Source organism: Talpa europaea (genome assembly GCF_964194135.1).
Source record: "Talpa europaea genome assembly, chromosome: 4".
Classification (NCBI taxonomy): domain Eukaryota; kingdom Metazoa; phylum Chordata; class Mammalia; order Eulipotyphla; family Talpidae; genus Talpa; species Talpa europaea.
The window spans coordinates 11,042,814-11,070,337 of NC_140070.1; the positions used below are offsets into that span (position 1 = coordinate 11,042,814).

At 39.4% G+C, this 27,524-nt stretch overlaps 1 protein-coding gene across 2 annotated transcripts; it reads left to right on the top strand.

The window, feature by feature from the left end:
* Positions 1 to 1,799: 1,799 nt before the first annotated feature.
* HPGD (15-hydroxyprostaglandin dehydrogenase) lies at positions 1,800 to 27,281 on the top strand (the record flags this gene model as incomplete). Of its 2 annotated transcripts, XM_084231675.1 has the most annotated exons (7): positions 1,800 to 2,082; positions 2,401 to 2,524; positions 5,837 to 5,943; positions 9,545 to 9,641; positions 24,093 to 24,169; positions 26,076 to 26,239; positions 27,143 to 27,281. In XM_084231675.1, exons 1-7 carry the CDS (start codon positions 1,990 to 1,992, stop codon positions 27,279 to 27,281), a joined length of 801 nt encoding a protein of 266 aa, XP_084087801.1. In that variant the 5' UTR covers positions 1,800 to 1,989. The 2 variants fall into 2 exon arrangements, with proteins under 2 accessions (XP_084087801.1, XP_084087802.1); XM_084231676.1 differs by lacking the exons at positions 5,837 to 5,943; positions 9,545 to 9,641.
* Between the last annotated feature and the right edge of the window lie 243 nt (positions 27,282 to 27,524).

Genomic DNA, 27,524 nt, shown 5'->3' on the forward strand with positions numbered 1-27,524 from the left:
TTCAATTTCAACCACTGGTTTCTGTGCCTTTGGCGCATTTGCGCCTTTGACATTTATGCACACCAATTATCTCTGGGAAAAATGCAAAGTATCTCTCCATCTTCTTTGACCTTATGCTCATCAGAGTGCTTTGCATTCCTAACCACCCCTTCTTTTTTTTTTTAAAAGATTTATTTATTTATGCATACAAGAGCCAGGGTGCAGGCCAGAGGTGCGGCAGGGGGAGGGAGGGGTGAAAGGATTCACCAGAGACAGAGCGGGGAGCAGAACAGGCAGACTGGCTGAAATACACTGATGAGGGGAGCAGCGGGCAAGACAGGAGAGGTCTGCTGTGCCATGTGGGTCACCTCCCCGGCCTGGGATGGAACTCGTGCTGCAGTAGCTGTGGATAGCTTCACAGAGTTGCGACTTAACCCCTTGCACCACAAGGAATGCTCCTAACCACCCTTTATACAGGCTTCCCCATGTGTGGTACAACTTTGCTCTCTGCAGCTCCTTCTCTGTCTATTTAGTTAGTTATTTTCTGATAAAGAAACTGTTGCTGGGCCTCTCTGATGGCGCAGGAGGTTGAGCGCAGTGCTGTGAAGCTGTCCGCAGCCTCTGCAGCATGGATTTGATCCCGACCAGCAGGGGAGCTACCCACATGGCGCAGCAGACCTCTCCTGTCTTGCCTGCTGATCCCCTCAGCAGTGTATTTCAGTCAGTCTGCCTGTTCTGCTCCCTGCTCTGTCTCTGGTGAATCCTCTCCCCCTACCACACCTCTCGCCTACACCCTAGCTCTTATATGCATACATAAATAAATCGTTAAAAAAAAAAAAAGACTTCTGCTTCAATGGCTGACTCACAGGTCTGTTTTACCCAGTCTCCCGAAAAATGCCTTCCCTGTTGAGCCTGTGTCCTTCCCAGGGGAGCAGCTCCTTCTGCAGGCAGCGAGGAAATGCACCAAGGGCTCATTCTGCTGTGAGCTTTGCTCTTTCGCCTGACTTCCATGTCCCCAAGTGCTGCGATTGCTTTGTTCATGAAAATAAATACCAGCTAGGTATTAAATTTACAGAATTAAAATTGAGGCCTGCAGGTGATAATGCAAAAAGAGAGACAGGCAGACAGACAGACAGAAAGACACTAGACAAGACACCAAGCCAGAGGACTATCCGTGGCTGAGTGCATCTGAGCACACAGCTCTTACTCAAGTTCCTGGAGGGCAGGGAGCCTCCAGAGCCTCCAGAGCTCCTATGATTCAACAAATAAGCATTTCATTGAGCCAACAATTCACCAGGCTCCCAGCAACTCCATTAATCCTGTGGAGTCCTTGCTGACAGCTCTCGTCGGGCACTCTCCAGTTGACAAACAACCCATCCTGATAGGAAAGATAAGCGCCAGCAAAGTTCCTACGTCCCAGCCTTGAAATGACAGGCTGCAGAGGGCTCCGGGCAGGGTTCCCTTCTGGTCTCCAGGATCTGCACAAGGTTGTGAAAACCACCACAAAGTGAAAATCACTGGTGTGCCATGCCTCTGCTCCAACCCCGCTCCGTCCTCAATAGCCAGGACATGGGGATTCAGTTCAAAACTTAGATGCAGAGGAAAAAGCAGCATCCCGTGTGAGTGTGTGTGTGCGTGTGTGTGTGCGCGCGCGCGCGTGTGTGTGTGTGTGTGTGTGTGTGTGCGCGTGTGTGTGTGTGTGTGTGTGTGTAGGGGAGCCACTGGGAAGGAAGGGGCCATCTGATCTGGAAACAGTCACCTCCCCGCCTGTCACGCCGCCAGAGGTGCTGGAGCAAAGGCTGGACCTGCGCTCGGCTGCTGGCCAGGAAGGCAAAGATCGATCGCGCAGCCGGCGCGCAGCGCGCCCAGCCAGGTGACACAGTCGTGGGTTCCTGGCGCGGCCCTGACAGTCTCATCCCCGCCCACTCGCAGGGCGCCCGCGCGCGCTGGGGGCCATAAAAGCGGCAGCGAGGCCGGGACGCCGACTGCCCACCGCGGAGCGCGGCGACCATGCACGTGAACGGCAAAGTGGCGCTGGTGACCGGCGCGGCGCAGGGCATCGGCAGAGCCTTCGCCGAGGCGCTGCTCAACAAGGGCGCCAAGGTAAGCGCGGCGCCGGGCCGCCCCAACTTGTCTGCCACCCCCCAACCCGACCCCCGAGATGCGCCCCAGCGGCGGGGGGCTCCCGGGGAGAGGGACACGCTGCGCCCCAAGTGCCCACCTTGCCGCTTGCAAAAGCTGCCAGGCAGACGCTCTTGAGCAGACCTGGAAAGCGGCCGGGAGGGAACCCGAACTTTAATTGCGGGATTTCGGGTCCCAGCGAGGAGCGTCGGGTGGGTTATCGTCCGTCTGTCTGTCGGTCTGCTTGTCTGCGTCCCCAGCTGCGCAGGACCTCCGATTCCTCTCCTCTTTTGTGTCCAGGTAGCGCTGGTCGACTGGAACTTTGAAGCAGGTGTAAAGTGTAAAGCTAGCCTGGATGAGATGTTTGAGCCTCAGAAAAGTATATTCATCCAGTGCGATGTGGCTGACCAGCAACAGCTGAGAGGTAAGAGAGGGAGGGGGTCGGCCCTGCGGCGCAGAGCGCGCCCCTGGACAGGAGGGGTCCTGGAGGCAGCCCCAGGGCAGGCAGCGGCTGCCCCGCGGGAGCAGCTACCTCTCAGCTCCAAAAGAGAGCTCAGGCTGTTGTTGCTGCTGACATAGAAACTAGGAGATGGGGGAAAGCCAAGGCAGCTTGAGAAATCCTCTTATTTAAGTCTTTTGGCAGCACATAATGTAATCAAAATTCCTTTGTGTGCTCAGAGGCAGCGCTGCTGCAATAATTGTTAAGTGATTGAAAAGGCAGATGGGACTTGCAAAGTTAAGCTGGGTTAAGAGACAGTGACAACTTCTCCCAGAGAACTGGAAGACACCGAGTCAAGGGAAAACCAGCTGGGGCAGGGCTTGACTTTTAAACATACTTGAATACAAGATCAAGACCATCATCATAGACGTGCTGGATGCTTTTAACCAGATGTTCTCTTGACTTGTCCCCTGTGAACTGGTGCTTTAAAAATAATAGCTGCACCGCAGTGTTAGAATAGCAGAAGAAAAGTTTCTATCAGATTTTCCTCCATGCTTTCCTGTTTCCGCCCACTCACTGAAAATAGACCAACCTACCGGGTGAAATATCAGGGACAATATTGGCAAGGGCAATAGACAGATTTGATCATCTAGAGACCCAGTAGCTTTGAATCAAAAAAATACTTTTTCTGGGAAAAGAGTAGAAAATAAAATATTTGTATTTCACACAGTTTTGTTGAAAGACTGAGTAAATAATGGGTGTGCACATCTTTGATTAAGGATCACAGAACTTCCATAAAAGTGTCTCTAGTACTTCTGCTCTTAAAAGAACACTGACATGGGAATTTCTTTAAATATTTTGGGACATTCTGTTCAAGAGGGAGAATGGAGCAGTATGTTAAAAAGGAGTGTCCCCCTACAGTGAAGGGAGAAGGAAGTTATGTAATTAAAATCTGAAAATGCTAATAAAGACCTAACATGGATTACCAGCATGTGTAGAAGACATGTGTAATCACAGTGCTAATGGAAGATATTTTGCCAGAGGAAAAAGTTGCATGGATGGCACCTGATTTTTTAGATCAAGGATAAAACCATGTCAACCCCCAGCACCCAAGCTGATGAAAGAAGCAATAGTACAGATCATCTGAAAGATATTTCTGCCTGAATTTATGTCACTTCATATGTGACATTTAACCTTCATTGTTTTGCTTCCCAGTATTTAAAATTAGTACCTTGGCTGTAAACACATTCCTTAAGGATAAGTGATTGTGGAGGAGGAAGCTCAGACACATAATGAGTGACCAGGAGAACGCATGTTGGTCATGAGAAATCCACATGTTGTCTGAACATCAGCAGTTCTTTGCAGGGAAGGAAAACGTGGCATTGATTCTTATAATTTCAGGATGTAATGCTGCCTCCAACTTTTGAAACTGTTTAGACGTGTAGCCAAGGGATGCTTTATTGAAATCATAAAAATACAGAGGTATAAAGGTTCTTGGAGATGACCTGGACACAAGTCACTCACTTTACAAAATGCAACACAGAGAATTTAGGTACAAAGTACCATAGCATATAAGTGTTGGTGAGAGCGAGATTTTAAGTCCCTTGAGCCCATTATTCAGTGGTATGTCAGAAAGAAGATGTGTTTTACACAGTGGTGAGGGCAAAGCATAAGGAATGCAGTGGAGACCAGAATGAGGAAAGAAAATTAAAGAAGCAATTAGACATGTTTATTTAACAACCTAATTTCCTATGAGGAACACATTGAAGAGTAGAACATACTTAGGATGGAATGTGAACAAAAAAAATAGTAATCCTCAGATGTTTTCTCCTGGAGGACCTTTTCTGGAGTCAATTTGAGATCTTAAGAAGCAGTTTTAAAATCCCATGAAAAAGTAAACCATTTTTATTTGTTGTTACTGTTTTCCATTCCATTCCAGTGTGATAAAGTATACTATAAAGAATGCACAATTTTTGACAATTGACTTTCATGCCAGTTCATTCATTTGGGAACTGTTTCATCCATGCCCTGCTCAATATGCCTGGGCATTTTTAATAATTACATGACTTTTTTTCCAATCAAAATAAAGGTAGTATGGATCTGCTTTTTTCAAGGGACTCTTTTGTTGACCCTAAAACTTGAGAACATATCTCTGTCATTTGGAAGAAGAACCACTACTGTTGTCTAGAGTCTCAAGTAATAGAATTAGAACCCAGTAAAAAGCCAGGGAAGCATTTTAAATCAATGGAACCATGTAAAAAAGCAGCTTTGAGAAATACTGAGTTTCTCAATACAAAAGTGGTGAAGCCCGGTTTCGGCTGGCGGAAGAGCCTAGGACAGTGGGGGTGGGACAGAGTAATGAGTCACCTGCCAACCTCAGAAGCTATGCAAAGCAGACCCTGGTTGGCACAGCTTTTATACAAACTAAAATACAAAGTAGCAGTAATAATAGAAAGAATGAAATAACAAATATAGACATGACCCTAAGCAAATAAAATCAACTGACTGAAGAGTAGGATCTCAAAGCTCCCTGACATGATCAGAATAGACCTGAATATACAAGGAGACTTCTGTTTAATATCACACTTGATGAAGACAATATGTTGGGTTTTTTTTTACTTTAAGATTTATTTATTTATGCATACAAGAACTGAGGTGTGAGCCAGAGATTGGGGGGGGGGTGAGAGGATTCATCAGAGAGAGCAGAACAGGTGGAGCTACTGAAATGCACTGCTGAAGGGAGTCATGGGCGAATCATGTGGGTAGCTCCCTGGCTGGCCGGGGATTGAACTCGTGCTGCAGAGGCTGCGGACAGCTTCAGAGTGCTGTGCTTAACCCCTTGCGCTACCAGGGAGGCCCCACTGGTTTATTTAAAAGGGTATTTGTCATCATTTAAGCCTCAGAACTTCTCAGTCAGCTGCTGACTGCAGAAATTAGTTTCCAAGAGCTCTTAGCTTAGAATGCACAGTTCTTTAAAATTGACTCCTGAAGTTGGGTGTATAGAACTTTAACTGTGTACAAGGCATCTATGGGCCCTACTGAAGTTCAAATTCAGGCTCAGTAGGTCTGTGCTGGCCACAGGTTCTGCATTTCCAACAAGGTCCCAGGTGGGCTACTTGTTTCTCTGGGTCCTCAGACCACACACAGTTTGAGAAGCAAAGCATGAAGTCCCCGTCAAAGAGTGTAATTTGCACTAAGCAGGTGGATAAATGAAAATTCACTTCAGCTTGTTGGATATGATTTACGTGTATATAAAAAGTAAAACTGTATCTGTAATGTCTTTTTTTTTTTAACTAGAAACCTTTAGAAAAGTTGTAGACCACTTTGGAAAATTGGATATTTTGGTCAATAATGCTGGAGTGAATAATGAGAAAAACTGGGAAAAAACTCTGCAAATTAATTTGGTAAGCTCTCTTAGCCATGTTTTTTTTTTGCCTACAATTATTTAATAAAATGATATTTTTAAAGGAAATAGTGGTTCTTACATTCTTAGTCCCCATGACCTACAATATAGAGAAAAGAAAGCTACAGAGAACTGGAAAAAGGAAGAAGCATCTCCTTTAAGCAGTAAGACACTTGAAACTTAATTATCAGAATAAATCTGGTTTAAAATATTAAAAGTAAATGTGAAGAAAAAAAAAACACATGATTTATTGCTTAACTCTGAACATGGCAAACTATGACCCATGGGCCTGACTTGTCTGGCACCTACTTTTGAATGACCCACAATCTAAAAATGGGTTTCACATTTTTTTTTAATGACTGGAAAAAATATAAAAGAATACAAAATATTGAATTTACTCATTCAAATTTCAGGGTGTAAAGCCTTATTGGATTATTGTTATTCCTTTACATACTGAGTCTAGGGACTTGCACATTTCAATGGCAGAGGTGAATCTGAGGGAGACACCATGGTGAGCAGTGCCTGAAAGATTTACTACCTCCACCTATATAGAAAAAAATTGCCAACCCTCATTTGCTTTATTTAAAAAATAAATCTTAATTTTATTTCAGGAATATAGGAGAAATAATTGTCGGTAATTAGTAAGATTCTTATCCTCAAAGTCAGTATGTGTATGTAATTTCCATCGTGTTAGGTGATTATGTAACTCTTGTGTAGATTATAAAAATGCAAAATTAGGAAATAAAGTTGATCTTATACATTGTATCACAGAGTTTAGGGTTATCCCATTTTTGTAGACACACTTGACATAAGATTCTGGGGCTCAGTAAAATTCAAATCTCACTAAAGTAAAAGGTCAGGACTGGACTGTGCCTGAGGTCACCCTCAGGCCATCCCCACTAGTCTTGCTAAGCAAGTTTGTGTAAATACAGAGGGGACACTGTGTGTGTGTGTTCTTCCAGGGAGTGACCTCTTATTTCGTGATATCCTCCCAGAAGCTTATGAACTCCTTAAAAACAGGAACCATGCTATGTTCTTTCTTCCTCTCTCAGTAATCAATGCCATATCTTGAAGATAGTGCAGTCAATAAATGATTGACTTTAATCGGCAGTCCCATGAGTCATACCTGTATAAATAACTTGATGTGAGTAATGAGAATTATTCTGTCTCATAAAGGAGCAGAATCTGTAAGTGCCACTTTGATAAAGGTACAAAGTTGCTCCCCAAACTTGACAGATGCCTAAAATCCTTTGATCGAGAACAAAAGGTACTATTTTAAAAGTACCTTCTTTGCAGTTCTTTTTGAAATTCATCTCAGCTTTTCCTGGATATCATTATATTTCAAAATAACTCTAAAACCTGTTTGTCAAGCTTCCTTTAAAATCTTCCTGGAGTGTGTGTGTGTGTTTGTGTGTATGTTAGAAAGACCTGCCAAATGCTTTTCCTGAGTTGAGTCAATTCTATGATATTCCTTTACTTTAGACTAGTAATGTAGTAAAATATGAATGTAATATATCTGACTGTGAACAACATTTATATCTCTTGGTTGAATGTAAGTTTGCCACTCTATAAAAAAATCTACATTTTCTTCTATCTCCTTTTTTACTATCTACATTTCTACCATCTTGTTTGATTACAAGGTAGGTTCCTCTGCCCTGGTCTACCTATAATGAGGAGTGGAGGAAATGGAAACATTGGTGTCAAATATATTTATAATTTTAACAGCAAAAATTTCATACTATGTTTTTCTAACATTTCTTTTTATATATAATCTGGGATAAGGAAGAGATTGTTACAGTAAAGAGGAAGATGTCATGTATGTAAGGCCAATGCATGAGAGCTTGTCTTGTAGATTTATCCCAAGAATATTTTCATTTGAAAACTTATTCAGTTTTAATCTGATAATGGATTGGAAAATAATCCTTTGCATTCCTCCAACAAAGACCTGGAAACAAATCTTGCTTTAAAAATAAACGTTCCCAAATTTTCTATCTGATTGCATCTTATAGATTTTGAAAACACAAAAATGGGATGTCAGCAAAGTTGTAATACCTGAGAATAAAGCATCGAGCCAATGTGCATGAACAGAAATTCTGTTCAGACACGCTGGAGACTTGGACAGAAACTAAGACTTCAGTAATTTCAGCCATCTACATTTTTTCCTTCTTATATAAACCATTCATGTTTTGTTTTTTTTTTTTCTTTTTAAAGGAAATCATGTGAAGGTTTTATTCATTTTCCCTAAGCTTACTTAATAACAAATTGGCACTCGCTTAAGCGAATATAATCTCCACTTTTTTTGTTCTAGAACTGCTATTAGGTAGAGAGGCAACTTTGAGAGCTTGTCAAGAAAACTCGAGGAGAATTTTTCTTAAATAAAAATGAGGTAAACACCAACATGTGCCCCAGTGTCAGTCTCATTAATTATCTAGGGTGTCGTTAACTTTGTGGTCTTGTAAAGAATCAAAAAAGTGGGTTTGAAGATGTCCAAAGGAAATTTTCACCTCTTAAAAGTCTGTATTGGAAAGGAAAGGAGTTTCTATATCAAAAGGAGGAAACAGGGTTTCCAATACAAGTTTCATATCGCCAGTTGGTTTTGGCTGTGGTGAATCCTGAAATGTCAGAATAAAGCAGGAAAGCAGTCAACACTTAGAATTGGGTAGTAAAAGAATAAACTAACAAAACTATTCATCACTAGAGTGAGCAATGAGGAACAAATTTCATTGTTTGACATTACTGAAGACCCTGTGTCCAGAAATCTCCCACAGAAAACCCGCCATCAAGCTAGGTAAAACAGTTATGTGATCACACACAGCACAGAGTTCAGGATAACTAGATAGGGCAGCTCAATGATATTAGAGCCCAGTTTCTTTTCATTCTCCCACCTGCTATCCTTAAGGGTAGCTTCATCTGAAGATGTTCTGTTAAACCCATGCAAAACAATATAAAGGGAGGAATCATTTCTTCTCAGCAGCAACTTCTTTCATGAGTCCTCCCGGATACAGACCCCCCTCCTCCAGCTGACTGCTCCTCAGGTCTGTGTGGGGAGAAAGGGAACACTTGCTGGCTCCTAACCCTGTTAGGAGGAGAATGAGATTTCTATGACTGAACTAGATGAATCAGTGTCTACACTAAAACTAGGGAGATCCGCTCCCTCTGTATTAATTACATGGGGAAGAGATAATTAAGCAGGCTAAATGCATGTAGAATCATATGCTAAGAAGGGTAAATAAATTTTACCTCCATCTTTTTTAAGAAAACATATAGAGTTCCTGAAGATGCTGGAACTGAGTTACAGCAGTAAAACATGATTGACAATTGGAATATCCCCTTTTTCATAAACTCTCTTACTAGGCAACTAAATGAAGTGAAGTTTTGCTGAAATGTGATAAAATCTGCAACTATTACCTAACAAGAGAGAATTTGGGTCAATGACTAGCTTTAAAAAGAATTTCAAAATCTTTTTTATTAATATTTGTAAATGTTGGTAATAGCACGCAAATCTCCTACAGTGTCTGAAATAACAATGACAGCTTTAGTGTGCGATTATATGATATAGCATAATGTCTAAGTTGCTTTTCCTGTTTGTGCCTTTGGATTAGGTGTCTGTTATCAGTGGAACCTATCTTGGTTTGGATTACATGAGTAAACAAAATGGAGGTGAAGGCGGCATCATTATCAATATGTCCTCTCTAGCAGGTGAGAACAATTGTTATGCTATTAATTTCTGGTTGGTAACTTGAGCCACAATAGTCAATCTTCAAAATATTGTTTATTCTCATCTCAAGTTTGAAACTGAAACCGAGTTTAATTTTATTTTTTTTATTTTTGTTTAGTGGTCCTATGGAATGTCCTATTGCATAATATCAAAAAGTTGGACACAATTATTTCTATCATTTTAAATTGTGATTTTTAAAACTATCTTGCTGCAGGACAATTTTCAAAAAGTGTTTACATGTTTTCCTAGTGTTTCTGTTTTTCAAAGGTGGTTGTAACATTCCTAAGCAGCAATGCGTGTAAAAGCAGTTTTGACCAAGTAAAAAGTACTAAAACAAAGTAAAGGTATTTCTATTCCCATGTGATTATGATAAGCACCTGTACTTTTAAGATAAGTTGGGATGTGCTGCAGGGAAGCCAAACTTCACCTCTTCTCTCTTTCTCCAATGTAAGCTCCTGTGTTTAAAATTGTTATCCTTGTGTGTGGTTTCATGCTGAATTCTGTGTAGTTGATCTATGTGTAGTTTTCATTCCAATGCCAAGCTTTTTATTTTTTTATTTTTTATGAATTATTTTATTTTATATAATTCTTACATCATTTTTCATTTTTGCACAATGTATGCATTTTCATTTTGGTTATATTCCCCATGCAATTCCCACCCCCTTTTTCTGACCCTAATCCCTCTTCTACTCCCCCTGCACCCCACTGTAGTGTGTCTCTGGCCTATAGTTGCTTGTCGATTTTGATTTTTACTTTGTATTGATTAGTCTTTTTCCTGGTCCCTTATTTAGGTTTTCTAAATTCCTGCTATGAGTGAGACCATCTGGTATTTTTCTTTTCCTTTCTGCAATGCCAAGCTTTTTATATTAGTATCACTTTATAGTGTAGTTTGAAGTCATGGAGCATGATACGTCCATTTTTGTTTGTTTTCTCAGGCCTGCTTTTGCTATTTGTGGTCTTTATAGTTCCAAATAAATGCCATGACTTTTGTTCTACTACTCTGAAGAATGTGTAGGGATTTTAATAGGAATTGCATTGAAATTATATGTTGCTTTAGGTGATATAGCCATTTCAATGATGCTAATTCTTCTAATTCATAGATGAAGTACTTTAACAAGACCTATTTGTAGAGTTTTGTCTAGCTTTAACTTGCTGCCTCCAGTGATAAGAATGTTTCCTCCTCGGTTAGAGATGGCACGTTTTACATAGGGGTTTTAGCTCTCCAAGTCAGACTGTGCTTCTTACCTCATCTGTTTTTCTAGTACTGTGGCTCAAAATGATTTCTATGCTGAAGTGATCTATTTTGGTGTGGCCTCTTCTGCTGCTCTTCAAGAGCAAACTGCTAATAGAACCAAACATAATGGCTTAAATAGAGTATTAGCTTACTTCTGATTCATATATTAGCCCCGGGCAAGATTCTTATAGCAGGGAACCTCTTCTGTATGTAGTCACTTGGAAAACCAGACTGGTGGAAGCTCTGTTATCTTCAACATGGTTAAAGATTACCATGACACCAGGTTACCAGGTTACTCTGGCACTGGGGGACTCCTTTCCCTCCAATAGAAAGAGAACATGGAAGAGACATCGCTACTCTTTTAGAGTCCTCAACCCCACAATGGCAAACCTCACAGCTTCTCACATTTGATCATGTGGCTCACCTAACGGCTAGGAATTCTGGGAAATGAAATTGAGCTATGTGCTGAAGGAGAGACTTGACTCCAGTGGGCAGTTCATCATCTTTACCAGTTCTTCATCCAACTATGCTTTATACAGGGCAGTAGAACTTAATATCAGATGATAATATATTGCTCAAAAGTAGCTACAAATCTTTGGCAGGAACCTTTGGAGAAATTTAAATGGATTCTTTTTTTTTTAAAGATTTATTTATTTATTCATACAAGCACTGGGTACAGTCAGAAGAGCGGGAGGGTGAGAGAATTCACCAGAGCCAGGGCAGGGAACAGAACAGGCAGAAGGACCGAAGTACACTGCTGAGGGAAGCAGTGGGTGGCAGGAGAGGTCTGCGTGCCATGTGGGACCCTTGCCGGTGGCCGGAGATCAAACCGGCGCTGCAAAGGCTGCGGGCAGCTTCACAACCCAGCACTCAACTGCTGCGCCACCGGGGAGGCCCAAAGAATTTAATTCTTTAAATTCTAGAAAAGAAATTGTCAATGGCTCTTGTGAAGTGGCTCAAGTGAAATGATGAAGTTTTAAAAGTCTGATAAACACTGGTAGCAAATCAAAACTATTCATATCCAAAAATAGTGAGACTTTCTTAAATGATCTGTTAGTGTGATTATTTCAGAATAGGTGTTCTCCATTTCTCACTCTGTCCTCCACCTCCCTGCTCCAGCAGCATTTGAGGAGTCACGATTGGAGGTAACTGTCTCCACACCAATGTCTGATTCTCAGCATTTTTCTTTCTCTTTTGGGAATCATTGTCAGGTCATCCTTAAACCACTGTAAACCTGCCACCAGTGGAGACTTAAAAATCTCCTTCTTTAGAAGTTCTCAAAAATTGACTAGCATCTCGTTTTCTGGACTACTTAAAGATAAAATGACATCCCTGAAAGTATATGAATCTAATCTAATAAGTCATTCAGGGTAATCTGGCTATTTTTCCTAATGTGACATGTGCTTATAAATGATAACATATCATTACCACAAATCATACACTGAAAGATAAAAGTGTAGACAGAAGTTGGAAAACATATTTACCTCCAGAGAGGGTCAAATTATAGATTCTATCAGGCTAAAACCCTGAAAGCAAGTTGTCAGGGCTAAATCAATACTATTTGGAAATAAAAACAGTCAGGAAAAGATGTCTAAATTATTGGCGAATTAAGAAGAAATAGCTAACATTATATCAAAATATAACTTCAAAGAAAATCTAGGGTGGTGATCAAGAGATAATGCCATGGATCCTCTGCTAGTTCTAAAAAACAAGCAAAGTTTTGAGAACCATGTACACTATGTAAATGTCTTGCCTTTCTGCTACTAATGGCACTGAGCCCATTTCATTCTTAAGAAATCCATGAAATCTGAAGACCTCAGGGTTGGTTGGATTTAGGAGAGAAATTTTGTACTACAAGAGTAGGTTTTCTAGGGCTTCCCTGGTGGCTCAGGGGCTTAGGACACAACCTATGAACCTGACTGCAGCCACTGCAGCAGGAGTTCGCTCCCCGGCTAGGGAGCAACGCACATTGTGCAGCAGACCTCTCCTGGCTTGCTTGCTGCTCCCCTCAGCAGTGTATTTTGTCAGTCTGCCTGTTCTGTTCCCCACTCTCTCTCTCTGGTGAATCCTCTCAACCCCCACACCTCTGGCCTGTACTCCAGCTCTTGTATGCATAAATAAATAAATCTTTAAAAACAAAAAGAGAGAGTAAGATTTCTAGTCTCAAAGATCTTGGGTAGAGAAATGCAATAAAGTATTGATTTTTCTCCAATTGTTTTTAATCGGTAAGGACAAGGAACATTATTGAGCACTCACTATTTTAAGCACTGTATATGCAATAACTCATTGAGTCCTCAAAGCAACCCAGTGAAGCAGATTCTGTTATTTCCATTTTGCAGATGAGGAACCAAGATAGGAAATTTAAGTATCTTACACTTATTTTATCTTGCACTTAAACTTACAGCAAGTACGCAACAGAACTGCAATTTACAAGCTGGCCGCCTGACCCCTTACACCTTAACCACTAGTTATCTAAGAGTTTGTTCTAACCTTGTCTATCTTAAACCTAACTATAAAGTAGAAGAAACTGAATCCCCAGAACTTGATTTAGCAAGTGTAATATGCTAGTATCTTCAGTTCTCATTCCTGGACACTGTTTTAATCTCAAGACAACCTACTAAATTTTCAGTGAAATAAACTTATGCCCCATTTGATTCATGACTAAAGTCCAGAAAACATCTGGGGAGCTTACCAAAGTTACATGTCAAAGATGCTATTGTGAAGAGCAGTTTAGGGATTATAATTAGATGCCCATTTTGCTCTCTTGACAAAGAGTTTCCTTTAGCAGACTCCCCACTCTTAGGTGTTAAGTCTCTTCTTACCTATCTCAAAGCCATGTGCAGCCATATTTGGAAACATGTGCAGCCATATTTGGAACCATCATGTATATAAAACAATGATTAGATATTAATTTAATGAGATAATCACTTTGGTTTTAAATTATCTTTGCACACTGTTAGTTCAATAATTATGGTAATATCCACTGCTCCTCCACCTGCTGTACCTCCCACAGAATGGGTAACTCTATCATGGCACGTAATTTATATTTGGCATCATTTTCATTATGAAAGGAGGCAGTTCCCCTTCAAAACACCTGATCTTCATATCTGGTCACTTATACTGCCTCCTTGTTACCCCTGGAGCATCTAGACAGATCCTACTACCTCTTCTTGTACCCAAGACTTTGCCACTAAGGTGCCTTCATCTCAGAGAGAATATTAAAATATATTGTCTTATTTTTCATCCACTGATAAAGACTTTTAATTCTTCACATAGTGATATTAGTTAGATAAACAATCAGGATTTTGTAATACAAGAAGATAAATGAGGATCTCTCAGTCTTAACACTTTTCTCAGAATTTTGAACAGTTTCATTCTCCATAGGTCATAGCCTGTTGGTAGAAGACACCAAAAAGTCTTTTTAAACCAGAGTTAAAATGTTCCCTTTTCCCCCAGCTTCATTGAGGTATAATTGACAAGATTGCAGGAAAAGTATTTCCATTGTTTTTTACCTCTGTATTTTCTAAGTTTTCTTTCCTCACAAATTACTCTTGTCTGTCCCCCCTCCCTATTATTCACTTTATTAAAGGAATACCCATGGTCATATCCAATTGAACCAGAGTTTATTTATGCTGTCTTCCATAGATTCAGTTGAGTCCTTCGCTGTCATAGTAAAACCTTAAGTTGACACACTGGTTTGGGCAGAGAAGTTAGTGAGTAATGACCACTGACGCAGTGCAAGTATCAAATGCAATTAATGAGTTTAACAACCACAGTAGTTACAGTAGAGTGTGATTCCTCAGCATATTGAGGGAAGGGTGTGTTCGAATCTGGAGCCTCAGAAGCTGTTCTGATCATCATTAACCATTTGGACTCTCCCCTACGAGTGTTTGTTTGTAAACATAACATATAAACCTGAATTCATTTTGTCACATCCACCCTTAATTATTAAAAAATTAAAAATTAAAAAGAATGGCAGAGATGAGTGAAGTCTAGCTTTATTCAGATAATGAAATAGCTGTCCTCCCATTATATCCCCGAAGAATTGTATGCTTCTTACGTTTAATTGCTTCAAACAGTGGCAAATGAAAAATAGGTATCACAGGAAAATGATCTGTTTGCCAGTCCTGCTTCTACCTGGCTGCATATTCGGCTATTAGTTCTTGGTGTGCATGGGGGACATTCTCTGTGCCTCAAAAACAAGTCCTTCAGTGACTATTTCTGAGACATATCATCAAGGTCTTATTTTTTCTGAGTTGAAAGAGAATCTCAAGAAAGTAAGGGAAAATAGTAGACTTTTTAAGGCATGTTAAATACCCACCCAAAGACATACTAATTTTACATATATACTAAATCTTATCTAAAATAATGTAATTATCTTGAAGTTTCTGTTAAAGCAGAAGGTGCTAAAATTGCCACTTTAACTGGCAAATGCAAGTGAATCAAACTCAAGTTGAAAATTTACAGAAAGGAAATAGAAATGTGAACAAGTAGCTAGGCAAAGTTTCCACCCCAAGGGCTATGTATGTGTATCTCTTATCAACATCTCAAAACTAAGTAAGTAGCATGAACTATTTAAACAGAAATATGACATGGACTTGCAAGGTGCTGGGTCACCAGGGTCTGACGTATCACACCAGAGCAGAAGTTTTAATCAAGATAAAATCTTGATCCCCTTTTGACATCTACAGACCACAAGTAAGAAAATCACATGGTGCCACCCTCTGTAAGTCTTCTTGATATAAAGAATGGAACTGACACGTATTGAATGACTGCCCAGCCCAGACATTGTGATAAACAGTTCTTTACATAATATCACATTTAACTTTTACAAGCCCCAACAATAGAGATCAATTTAGTTCAGTTTATAGATGAACTAAACTCATGCAGATGACATAACTTGAAAAACATGTTGAGAATGAGCGGTGACAATGAAAGCAATTTTATTTTGCTATATTTTAGCATATGTCAGAGAATGGAGAAACTACATTATCTGGATCTTCATTCATCAATGCTAACTGTTATGAAAATGTGAACCACCTCTCCTTGTCATCTATTTTTTAAATATTTATTTTATTTATTTATGCATACAAGAACTGGGGTGCAGGCCAGAGGTACGGAGGGAGTGGGGGAGAGGATTTACCAGAGACAGAGTGGGAGCAGAACTGTTGGACTGTCTTTGTCATCTCTTTTATTTTTTTTATTTATTTATTTTTTAAAGATTTTATTTATTTATTTATACAAGCACTGGGTACAGTCAGAAGCGCGGGAGGGAGAGAGAATTTACCAGAGCCAGAGCGGGGAGCAGAGCAGGCAGAAGGACTGAAGTACACTGCTGAGGGGAGCAGCGGGCGGCAGGAGAGGTCTGCACACCACGTGGGATCCTCCTCCTGTGGCCGGGGAGCAGCCGGGGATCGAACCGGCTCCGCAGAGGCTGCGGGCAGCTTTGCAACCCAGCGCTCAACCGCTGCGCCACTGGGGAGGCCCGTCATCTCTTTTAAAAAGATTAGGAAAACACATCCTAGAAGGAATCCATAGGAAAGATTTAATATTTCTAAATTGGCCTCTTGCTGAATGGCTGAAAGATTGAGTTCCCTAGCTATGGGAAAGAAAGGACTGTTAGAAAATGAATATCTTCTAGAATTTAATGTGCATAGACATTACCTACAGACCAGGTTCACAAGCACACTCCTATTGCAGAGGTCTGGAGTGGGTCCTGATATTCTGTGCCTGAGATTCTGACGCTGGTTCTTGGACCACATACTATGAGGAGTCAGGCTCCAGTTTGCAGCGGGAGTCTTTGAATAGCTAAAATGCTCATCATCAAAGTTTGGACTCCTCACATCACAGGCAGTGCCTGAACTTTTAGGAAGGAGGATTTCAGTGGAATATTAGGAGCAGCTTTCTGAAAATTAGCAATCACTGGAAAGTGCCTTTGGAGTTCCCCTTCAGAATAGACTTTTTCTAGAAGTTGCAGTAATTTGATGAAAGCTTATGTCACTTTTATTTTTGTCTTGGCACACTTTAAAACATCACTTACTGATGGCAACATGAGACTGAGGGGGGAACACAGCATCAGATAAGTTGTTCTATCATGTGGAAAATCCCATAAGAGGAATTTCAGCACTTTCTTCAGTCAGCTTTAACCATGAGCATAGATAAATAGATTTTTACTAGTTCTCCTTTTTCCTCCTGTTAGAGAAGTGATGGTTAAAAACAGAAAGATCAGTTCTTTTTTTATGGTAAAGAAAACCTGATGGATTCATAGTCCTGCTTTTTGACGCAGCTGCTGAGCTTAAGTTTACCATGCCAAGTTTACCATGCCAAGATACTCAATTTATCTTCCTAAATGAAACTTCCTTAGCGCTTCAGTACAATTTGCTTTACCTGGTTTCTATTCATTTAAAAATATATATGGTTGAGGATTCAGTAGAATAACCCCATCAGAGAACCTTTCATTTTTTTTCCACAAAATCTTTTTTTTAAATTTTTTATACTTATTTTGTTACATTGCTGTTGATTTTTGGACAGTATTTGATTTCTCCCCTCAGGTATAGCCCCCATAGTTCTCTCACCACCACAGCACCCCTGATCCATCACCACATCCCTTGCGCTCTTCCCTCCCCTCTTTTGACCCCTCTCCATCCCCCTCCCCTGCTATATGCCTCAGATCTATGGTCAGCTTGCAAATTTTATCTTTTTCCCAATCTTTTGTTTGGTTTCTCAATATTCTGCAAATAAGTGAAACCCTTTAATATTCTTCTTTTTCCTTCTGGCTTATTTTGCTTAGCATAATCCCTTCCAGCTCCATCCATGTTGCTGCAGATTGGATGGATTTGTCTTTTTCGATTGCCGAGTATTCCGTTGTATATAATATATACCACAGGACCTCCCTGATGGTGGAGGGGTTAAAAACAGAGCTATCAGGCTATAGCCAGCCACTGCAACACGAGTTCAATCCCAATATAAGAAAATTCATGAAGTTTAAGGGGCCTCCCTGGTGGTACAAGGGGTTAAGTCTCAGCACTATGAAGCTGTCTACAGCAGCACCAGTTCCATCCCCAGCCAGGGAGCTGATCCACAGGACCTCCCCTGTCTCACCCACTACTCCCCTCAGCAGTGTATTTTCAGTAGATCTGCCTGTTCTGTTCCCCACTTTGTCTCTGGCAAAACCTCTTACCTCCCGCACCTCTGGCCTATATCCCAGTTCTTGTATGCATAAATAAATAAATCTTAAACAAAAACAAATAATATATATCACATCATCTCCATCCATACATGTGTTTTGGGGCACTTAGGTTGTTTCCATATCTTAGCTGTTATAAATAGTGCTGCAGTAAACATAGGAGTACAGGTTTCCTCTCAAATTAGTGTTTTTGTGTCCTTTAGGTAGATTCCCTTTTGAGCTTTTTATTTTCTGTGAAATATAGAGGTCAAAATTTGCTGTTGTAAATATGGATGGAGAGAATATTAACAATAGAAGAACTAATGTAGTGAGTTCCTTATTTATCTTATAATTACAAATATAATTTTCAGGTATTTAAAATATATTTTTCAGACATTTCAATAGAGTACATTTAATATGCTACTTCATTATACTTTGTACTTGAAAAGTACTAAACACCTAGATTTTAAATGAATGCATTTCTTTAAATCATTTTGAATTAGGATTTGGAAAGTCCAAAGTACCAACATTCAGAAACCAAGCCAAATTAGACACTGTACCAGATTTGCACATTTTAGTGCAAAAGGTACATTTTCGTAAAAGGGAATAATGTGCATAAACATGAGGTTCCTTCTCTTAAGGGAAATTGCTTATCTTTAGTGTATGTAAAAGTAATAACAAATAGTACTTATTGCATGACACACTGTGTTACGTATTTTATGTAAATTAGTTCTTTCAACAGTCACAGTAGCTAATATTACCACCTGAGTTCACAGAAGAAAAACACTGGCAAACAGCAGCCACCTGCATAAAGGTAACACAGCTGCTCACTGTGCTGAATTCGGGATTTCAGTTCAGCCAGTCCAGCAGCCGAGGTCCAAACCACTATACTATAATCCTGCTCAACAAATTTGATTAAAATTATTTTTTAAGTAGTCAAATATTATAAGAAATGACATTCTGGTAAAACAGTGGCCCTCCCCTTGGTTTTCTATATCCCCACTGATCATATTTAAAACATGTTTTCATTATACTTAACACTTAATTTCCAAAACACGTATTTCTAAACTGAATTCATTCCTTTAAAAACTTTTGAATTGGCATGTACTACCTTTTAAAAAGAAAAAAAAAAAAACAGCAATGGAAATATGGCAATAAATGCCCTAAAGAGAAAGAGAGAGAGAATGGAGAGAATGACAATGAAAGGCTGAATTTTCATCAGCAGGAGTGGATAAGGTCAACTAGGGAAAGAAGGCGTATGGAAAAAGACAGAGTGCTGGGAACTCTCTAGAATTCTCCAGGGTATTTAAGGGTCTGGTCATGGAGAAGGTGCTGCTAGTAAGCTTGAGGTAGGACACCAGGATAAAGAGTGTTTCAAAGAGACATGATTAACTGTTGGTTTCTGCTGAGAAATATATAAAGCAAGAAGATGACGGAGATTTAGCCTTCCCAAGAGGTTGGTCATTAGGAGCCTCCATAAGGTCTGTTTGACTGGACTGGTCAATAAGGACCTAAGCAGAGTGCATGGCGGAGCAAATGGAGGAGACCAGAGATCATGTATGTCATAATCTTTTGGAGTCCATTTTGTTGTGAAAAGAAGTAGAGTGGCAGCAGGGAGAGATGGGCGAGAGGCACTATTTTTTAGACACATGATATGGAGACTGGTTCATATCTCATCAAAGAGAATAATTCTCGGAGTTTGTTGACTAGAATCATTCTCTTTGATGAGATATGAACCAGTCTCCATAGCACGTGTCTGAAAAATAGTATAAGGGATCAGGAAAAAGACTAATTATAATAAAGTAAAAATCAAAATCAATAAGCAACTATAAACCAGAGACACACTATGGTGGGGGGGGGGGGATAAGGGCCAAAATAAGAGGGGTGGGAATTGTATGGGGACTATAACCAAGATGAAAATGCATACATTGTGCAAAAATGAAAATTGATGTAAAAAATATATAAAATAAAATTAAGAAAAAAAGAGAGAGAATGATTCTCATGTGGTGTGACAGTTGATAATGGTAACTACTCTATAGGCTTCTTAAAAAGGTCTATCTTTGGGCCCCCCTTGTGGTGCAGTGGTTGAGCGCTGGGCTGCGAAGCTGCCCACAGCCTCTGCAGTGCCGGTTCCATCCCTGGCCACCAGGCAAGGATCCCACATGGCGCGCAGACCTCTCCTGTTGCCCACTGCTCGCCTCAGCAGTGTACTTCATCAGTCTGCCTGTTCTGTTCCCCGCTCTGGCTCTGGTGAATTCTCTCACCCTCCTGCACTTCTGACTGTACCCAGTGCTTGTATAAAAAAATCTTAAAAAAAAATGTCTATCTTTAATTTCCATGACACCACGCTTAGCTTGCTTTCTTCCTTCCTCTACCAGTTCCTCCTTTTCAGTCACTTTTGCTCAGTCTTCCTCATCCACCGGGAAGGGTTGCAATGGATAGTTGTGCAGGTTGTAAGATACAGAAACTTTAGGGAACAAAATATACACACTCAGGTGAATGGTATCCCCAGCATCGTGCCATGCAAACCCTGTACAATCCCATGTCCTGACTCTGAGTACCAGCCTCAGAACACATTTTTATGTGAAGCAATTAAAAACAGCATTGTATATTGTGGACCTGAGTTTAGTAACAGAAGTAAACCAATATGGAAGCTAAACCATAATAGCAGTAATACTGTACTAATAATGGTAAGTGAGTCTGGAGATCCAATAGAAAATGTTGGGTTTCTGAAAAATTTCTACACTGCTAAAATCATAATCAAAAAGAAAAACCATTAAAGCTTAAAAATAAGCTTTTCTCCCTTCATTTAGCCTTCCTCTTGAAAGCAGCAAACTGAGGTAGAAATAATATATTTCTACATTGAAACTCCATTGCCAGGTTGGGGAAAAAATAATTTGATCGCTTATCAACACCACCTGTTTGAAACATAAGAAGGAACAGTTAAAATCTACATGGACCAGGGAGATAAAGAAAAACTCTTTAACTAAACTGCAACTTGCCTGAATAAAATAACTAAAAAATAGAATTCCTTTATTTGTAATACTATGAAACTAAAACAACCCAAGTATCTGTCAACAAATGAAGGTGTATACTCTTGATAGGTATTTCCTTCAATAGTGTACTATTCAACAAAACAAAACTAAAAAGGACAGAAAAGAAAAGGAAGGAGGAGAGGAAGTAAAATGAATTATTGATACATACTACAATATGGTTGAATCTCAAAATATGGATGAATCTCAAAATAATCATCCTGAGTGAAAGAAGTCAGACAGAGTTTTTACGATATGGTTACATTTGTAGAAAATTCTAAAAAAAGCAAACTACTCTCTAGTGACACAAAGCAAATGAGCGGTTACCTAAAGAGAATGGAAAAGCAGAAGGAAGGAACGACAGGGGCACAAGGAAATGTTTAGGGTAATGTGTATGCTCTTATCTTGGTTGTGGATATGGTGTGATGGGTGGATTCATATGTCAAAACTTATCAAATCAAACACTTTATATTTATATAATATACTTACTATGTATACACTATATACTATATATACTACATATTATAGTGTATATATCATATATGTAATATGTATAATATATATACATATATGCAGTTTACTGCCTGTCATGAAGCTATAAAAAAATTAAAGATACTTGATTTCTGAATGTCTGAAATTCTTTATGTGGACTTCCATCTCCTATTAAAATAGGAAAGCTGTATAGACTAGCCATGAAAATGTTGCTAGAATGTTACAAGATTCCTAAAACCTAGTGCCACTTTCAAATGCATATTCTCTCACATTCTGATTGCAATTATAATTTTGCCTTTAAAGGAAAGTATATGTTGTGTGCTGTCTTCTTTAAAACAAAAAAAAAAAAGAAAGAAAACATAACAGCATTTGATTTATTTCAGTTCTGTGGCACTTTGAACTAGCTCAGGTTCAGAAGTTCAGACTGCCACATAGGCAACAAAAATTCATTCCAAATTCATCTTTGACAACTGACAACATTTATAAACTTGTGCTTTGTGTGGCTGTGTCAACTAGCTTATCTCTGGTTAAGGTTCACGCTGCATTTCCTGCAATTTGTGAACACCCTGCTCCAGCCGCTGCCTTTGTGACATAAACATTTAAGGAGCTGGTAAAATAGTCACCAGTTTACAAGAACGAGAAAAGAAGCAGCAGCATTTAGTGGAATCAACTCATTCCTTTTATCCCAAACTCTTGATACGCCTGAGTACCCTGCGGAGGGACTGTAACTGCTTGCTGCCTGGCACTGACAAACTTAATTAACTGTTGCATTTTACTTAACCTAAAAAAAAAAAGAAAAGAAAAGAAAAGAAAAAAACAGCAAAAAGAGAAAACCATGTTACAGGATTTAAGATCACTGGGTGGAAATCGGCCACGTGATCCACCATCCTTGGGGATTTAAAGTGATTTTTTAAAATTTATTTTTTAGCTTCCAGCTATGGGGAAATTCCCCATAGAATTTCCTCCACCAATTCACCCATGCACCATCGCCACAGTGCCCCCTGCTCCTCCCTCCCTCCTTGCCTTCTGCCAACCCCTCCCCCCAATCCCCCCCCCCCAGGATGTCTCTGGTTTATAATTGTCTGTTTGCTTTTGCTTTGCTGTGTTGTGTTTTGTATTGTTATTATTTGAAGTGGTCTTGAGGGGTCTCCCTGGTGGCACAAGGAGTTAAGTCTCAGCACTATGAAGCCATCCTGCAGCCCCTGCAGCAAAAGTTCAATCCCCAGCCAGGGACATAACCCACATGCCACAGCAGATCTCTCCTGTCTCGCCCTCTCACACTCCCGCACCTCTGGCCTGCACCCCAGCTCTTGCATGCATAAATAAATCTTTAAAAAATAATAAAGTGATCTGAGCAAACATACTTCATACACTGAGATGTAGCAGGCACTCAGGGAGCGGGCAAGGTCTGCATTTATTGCTGGACTTTGGCACGACATGTTTGTGCCCTGGGACTAGTTAGCTGGGTAGAGATGAAGTGGGTCCCTCTGCTTTATAGTACTCAGGAGTCCCAGCTTCTTGACTCAGAAATCACAGATTTAAAAAACGTTAAAAATGGAATGATTCAGAAATTGCTCAAAAAAAAAAAAAAAGTGGTTTCAGTTACAAATTCCGGTGTTGGTTAGATAGAGAACTGATAATTATGCAAAATAAACTTGATAGGAATAGTTGCTATGGTAAAACCATTTTTCTTGTTTTATTTCCTTTCGGGGAGAGGATGGGAGGCGGTGGTAGGTGGTGGAGATGTTATCACTGAGGTGTTGCACTTTTCCTTCAGACCATGCATGTGATCATATTTTGAACAGTTATATATGTGGAATTAAGCCAGTTCTAAAATTGCTTGAAATTGTTGTTGAGTACATAATTATGAAAGGAAATAAAATAGAGCCATACATTTTTATTTCTGATTTTTCTCTCCCTAAGTCATGGGCCAAGGATATCTAGGCATCTACATCAGAACAACAACAAAAAAGTTACATTTAATTCTCTTGAACACTTAGCAGCATCTTCACTACATTCAGTGACAGAAAACCACATGCTAATTTAGAGCAAAGACAATCTCCAAATCCCACTTAAGCAATTTAAACTCCTCTGGCCATTTGAAAGCCTTCTAAAAAAACATGTAGAAGATACTTTATAAAATTCAAGGATTAAAAACTGAAAATTAGATGGTAATTTACTGGCTTTAAAGATGATTTCTTTTTCTGTTTTTGACAACATTTCTTCTCAACGGAAAAGGGGAGGCAGAAAATCTTCCCCATCACTGCTGGCTGCGTTACCCCCAAGGCTAGAACGTACCTACCATCAATTCTGGATAGTAACAGAGGTGCTGGGAGGAATAAGCTTTGCTAGCACTAGGGAGTTTCAGAGTTGTCTGGTGCCCGTGATAGTGCATTTGCTAGATTAATCTTAAATTGGAAGGGGTATGAATGATTCCTTTGCAAAGCAATTATTGAGTCCTCTCTGCTTATTTTTTTAGTGACGTGGTTTACATTTTTCTCTGTTCCAGGCCTCATGCCTGTGGCCCAGCAGCCTGTCTACTGCGCTTCAAAGCATGGCATCATCGGATTCACACGCTCAGCGGCGGTGAGGATATGACAGCACCTCTCCTTTTCTCTCTCTCTACAACTAGAAAGCATGAGTCCTAAAACATAGATGGGAATGAATTCTGAAGGCAGGATTTCAGCATCAAAAAAATGGAAGAAGAATAGTATCCATCAATCTTTATTATAGAAATAATTTTCTGATCACATAAAGGACCAGATAAAGAATAGATCATCTTTAAATGAAGTAGATGCTAAATAAAGATGTATTATTAAGAAATACCCTAATGTGAAATGAAAGCACTGCCTTTTCATAAAACTGGAAAAAGGCAGCTCACAGGCACATGACAGCAAGGGAGAGTGTGTGGGGTGTGTCACAAGAGGGAAGCAGAGCCAGACCAGAGTGACTTATGGCCATGGTGATGAGCTGTGTTTTACTGTTAGCACAGCCTTTACACTCACTCCATGGAGTGAGAAGATCAGATTTCCAGTGCAAGACCATCTGGCTGCTCTTTCAGAGGACAGGTGCAGAAGAGGGAAGTTCAAAGGTCTCTGCAGTGGTTAGTCTAGGTGAGACAAAGGAAGGGGCTAGTGTAGGAGAGACAAAGGAAGGGGTGTCCTCAGGATAGAGAAAACAGATGTCTGTTCCAAGTTCAATCATAAAAGGAGATTAGCAACCCACGCTCTTAAATCGATTGGAAATTTTTATTTAATTTGCAAAGCTGTAATTTTTTAATTCAATGTTCAGTGAGTACCTAAAGCAAATCCAAAGCAAAGTAAATCTGCAAGGCCAGAAATTTCATCTTTAAAATGATAAGACTGGAAAGTCAGATAGTCAGTTCTCATTTTTCGTGGTGTTTTGTCCTGTAAAATCACTGGCAAAGAACCTTTGCTCTTGGGGGTGAAGCAGAGCTGAGTTCCCAAGAATTTCTGGTCACTATGTTTTGATCAACCAGTCCATAAATAGCTTTGTTTTATGTGTCTTTCTGTTTAAAGATACTTTATTTAGTATGTGCTGTGTTAATCGTATTGTATTAACGTTGTCAAAACAAGTACCCTTTGTGCCTAAATGTAGCTTATTATCTAATGCCACTGTTTTTCTGTAAGACCCATCACAGCACAGAAACACTACACCACACTTCAACTCTGAAGACATCTTCAACAGCAAAATCACTGACAAAAAATGACACTAAATCCACCAGACAAAAAAGGGACACTTGTTTATAGTGTAAGAGTTGCATCCAGAAAGCAAAGCGAGGTCTTGTTTGATCTTAGCTGGAACATGCCTTGGGCAACTCAAATTTCTCACATGACCCCAGAAGCTCCAGCAGTATTGATTTCTGGGGTTACACATAGATTTTAGCAAGTATGCAAAAGGAATTCGCAAACCATGAGGGTTGGCTACATTTTGTTCTACAAATAGGTTCAAATAAATAGATTGAAAATTAAGCCAAAGAATGTGAGTTGGAAATTACTTGAATTATCTTCCAGCTAATGCAGATTACTAAGAGAATCTTTAGGATCACTCAAAGCCCTAAAAATATTTATTTTTTAAGCAGAATTTTTTAAGGAAGTACTTCTGTGTATAGAACAGCTATCTCTGGAAGAAAACGTGTTATATTTATTGTAAGTTTCCACTTCTTACTCTTCAGATTCCTACAGATTTAGTAGATCAGAGCAGCTTATGTGATTAAGTATTTTCAGGAGTCTTGCGTCATATCGATTTTAAAAAAAACTTGACGCTTTCAGGAATTCAGTACCTTTGTTAGGTTTTATTTTACTTCCTGCCACCAGTTAACCTTACCATTGTGACTGTTATATAGCTAGAAGGATATCTGACTGGTATTTTTCATGTTAAAGTCTCTTCCATCATTTAAACTATCAGGTTGTCCAATGTGGTACATTTACAAAACTACCAAAACCCACAACCTTCTACTTCTCATTGGCAGATGGCTGCTAATCTTATGAGCAACGGAGTGAGACTGAATGCCATTTGCCCAGGATTTGTGAACACACCCATTCTTGAATCCATTGACAAAGAAGAAAATATGGGACAATATATAGAATATATGGATCAAATCAAGGCTATGATTAAATACTATGGAATTTTGGAGTAAGTAAAACCATTCCTATCTATCGCCTTTTATATCTTGGAGCAAAGTACAATCTAGACATAATAAAAGGGGGAAAAATAAACTTTTAAGTCTTGGAAACTAACATAAGCTTCAAAGCTTTGGTTTGGCAAACTCTCTAAAGGAAATTTTTTCTGAGTTTCTGAATAGAATGTGTTTATACATGATGAATCCTGCCCTGAGATACAGTGTGTTATTAATATCTTCAGTCATAATCAAAAACTGTTTTTTAAAAAGGTGGTATTTCACTACCTTTGGAAGCAATGATACCTTATCTACTTAAATTCCAAACAATATTCATATATATACCCTTTGTGAAATTCATATGGCCCCATTTCACCATTGATTTTTCCTAAGAAATAATTGATCAGTTCAGATGGTGAATGACAACTTAAAACAATTGAGTTTTCACAGTAGAGACACAGCTGTCGTGTTGAAGGACTCAGACCTTCCGAGATCAAACCCCACCTCAATCAGTGACCATCAACTTGTCCCCTAGATATATGGAAGGTAGTTAAAACAGCAAGATCTGAACAATAGATGTTCAATTAACGTTAGCTGTAATCATATTTCTACTCTAAAAATACTGTTATCTGATACATTTGAAATCTGCAGATAGGATAGTTAGAAAATAATCTTTTTCTCAATATAAATTAATATAAATTCACAAATCCTGCCTCTCAAAATGACAGGTTAGACAAAGACATCTACAATAAAATGTCATGTAGTTTTGTTAATATCTAATTGCATAAAAAATAACATTGTGGTATTTAATTCCCCATTACACATTAAAGGTAGCAGGGTCCTCAGAATTACTCAAGATGAAGTGATAATCATGTCTCATATTTTTAATTGTAAAATGCCAATGTTGCTTTTATTTTTAGCCCATCTGTGATTGCCAATGGATTAATAACACTTATTGAAGATGATACTTTAAATGGCGCTATTATGAAGATCACAACTTCCAAGGGAATTCATTTTCAAGACTATGATACAACTCCATCTCAGGCAAAAGCCCAGTGAACATCTCATACATCAGCCATAACGAAACTAAGCACGGATGGCTTCTATTCAGACCATATCTTCATTTGAATACAGCTTTTGAAATGAAATGCTATTGTTTGAAGCTTTCCTTCATGCACTTGATGTTAAATGTTTCCTAAATAATTTGTTTACTATATGGAAAAAAAAATTATGAACTCTCAGACACGTGATGTGGACCAAAGCTAGATTTTGATCTTTAGAGTCGTGCTAATGATTAAAACA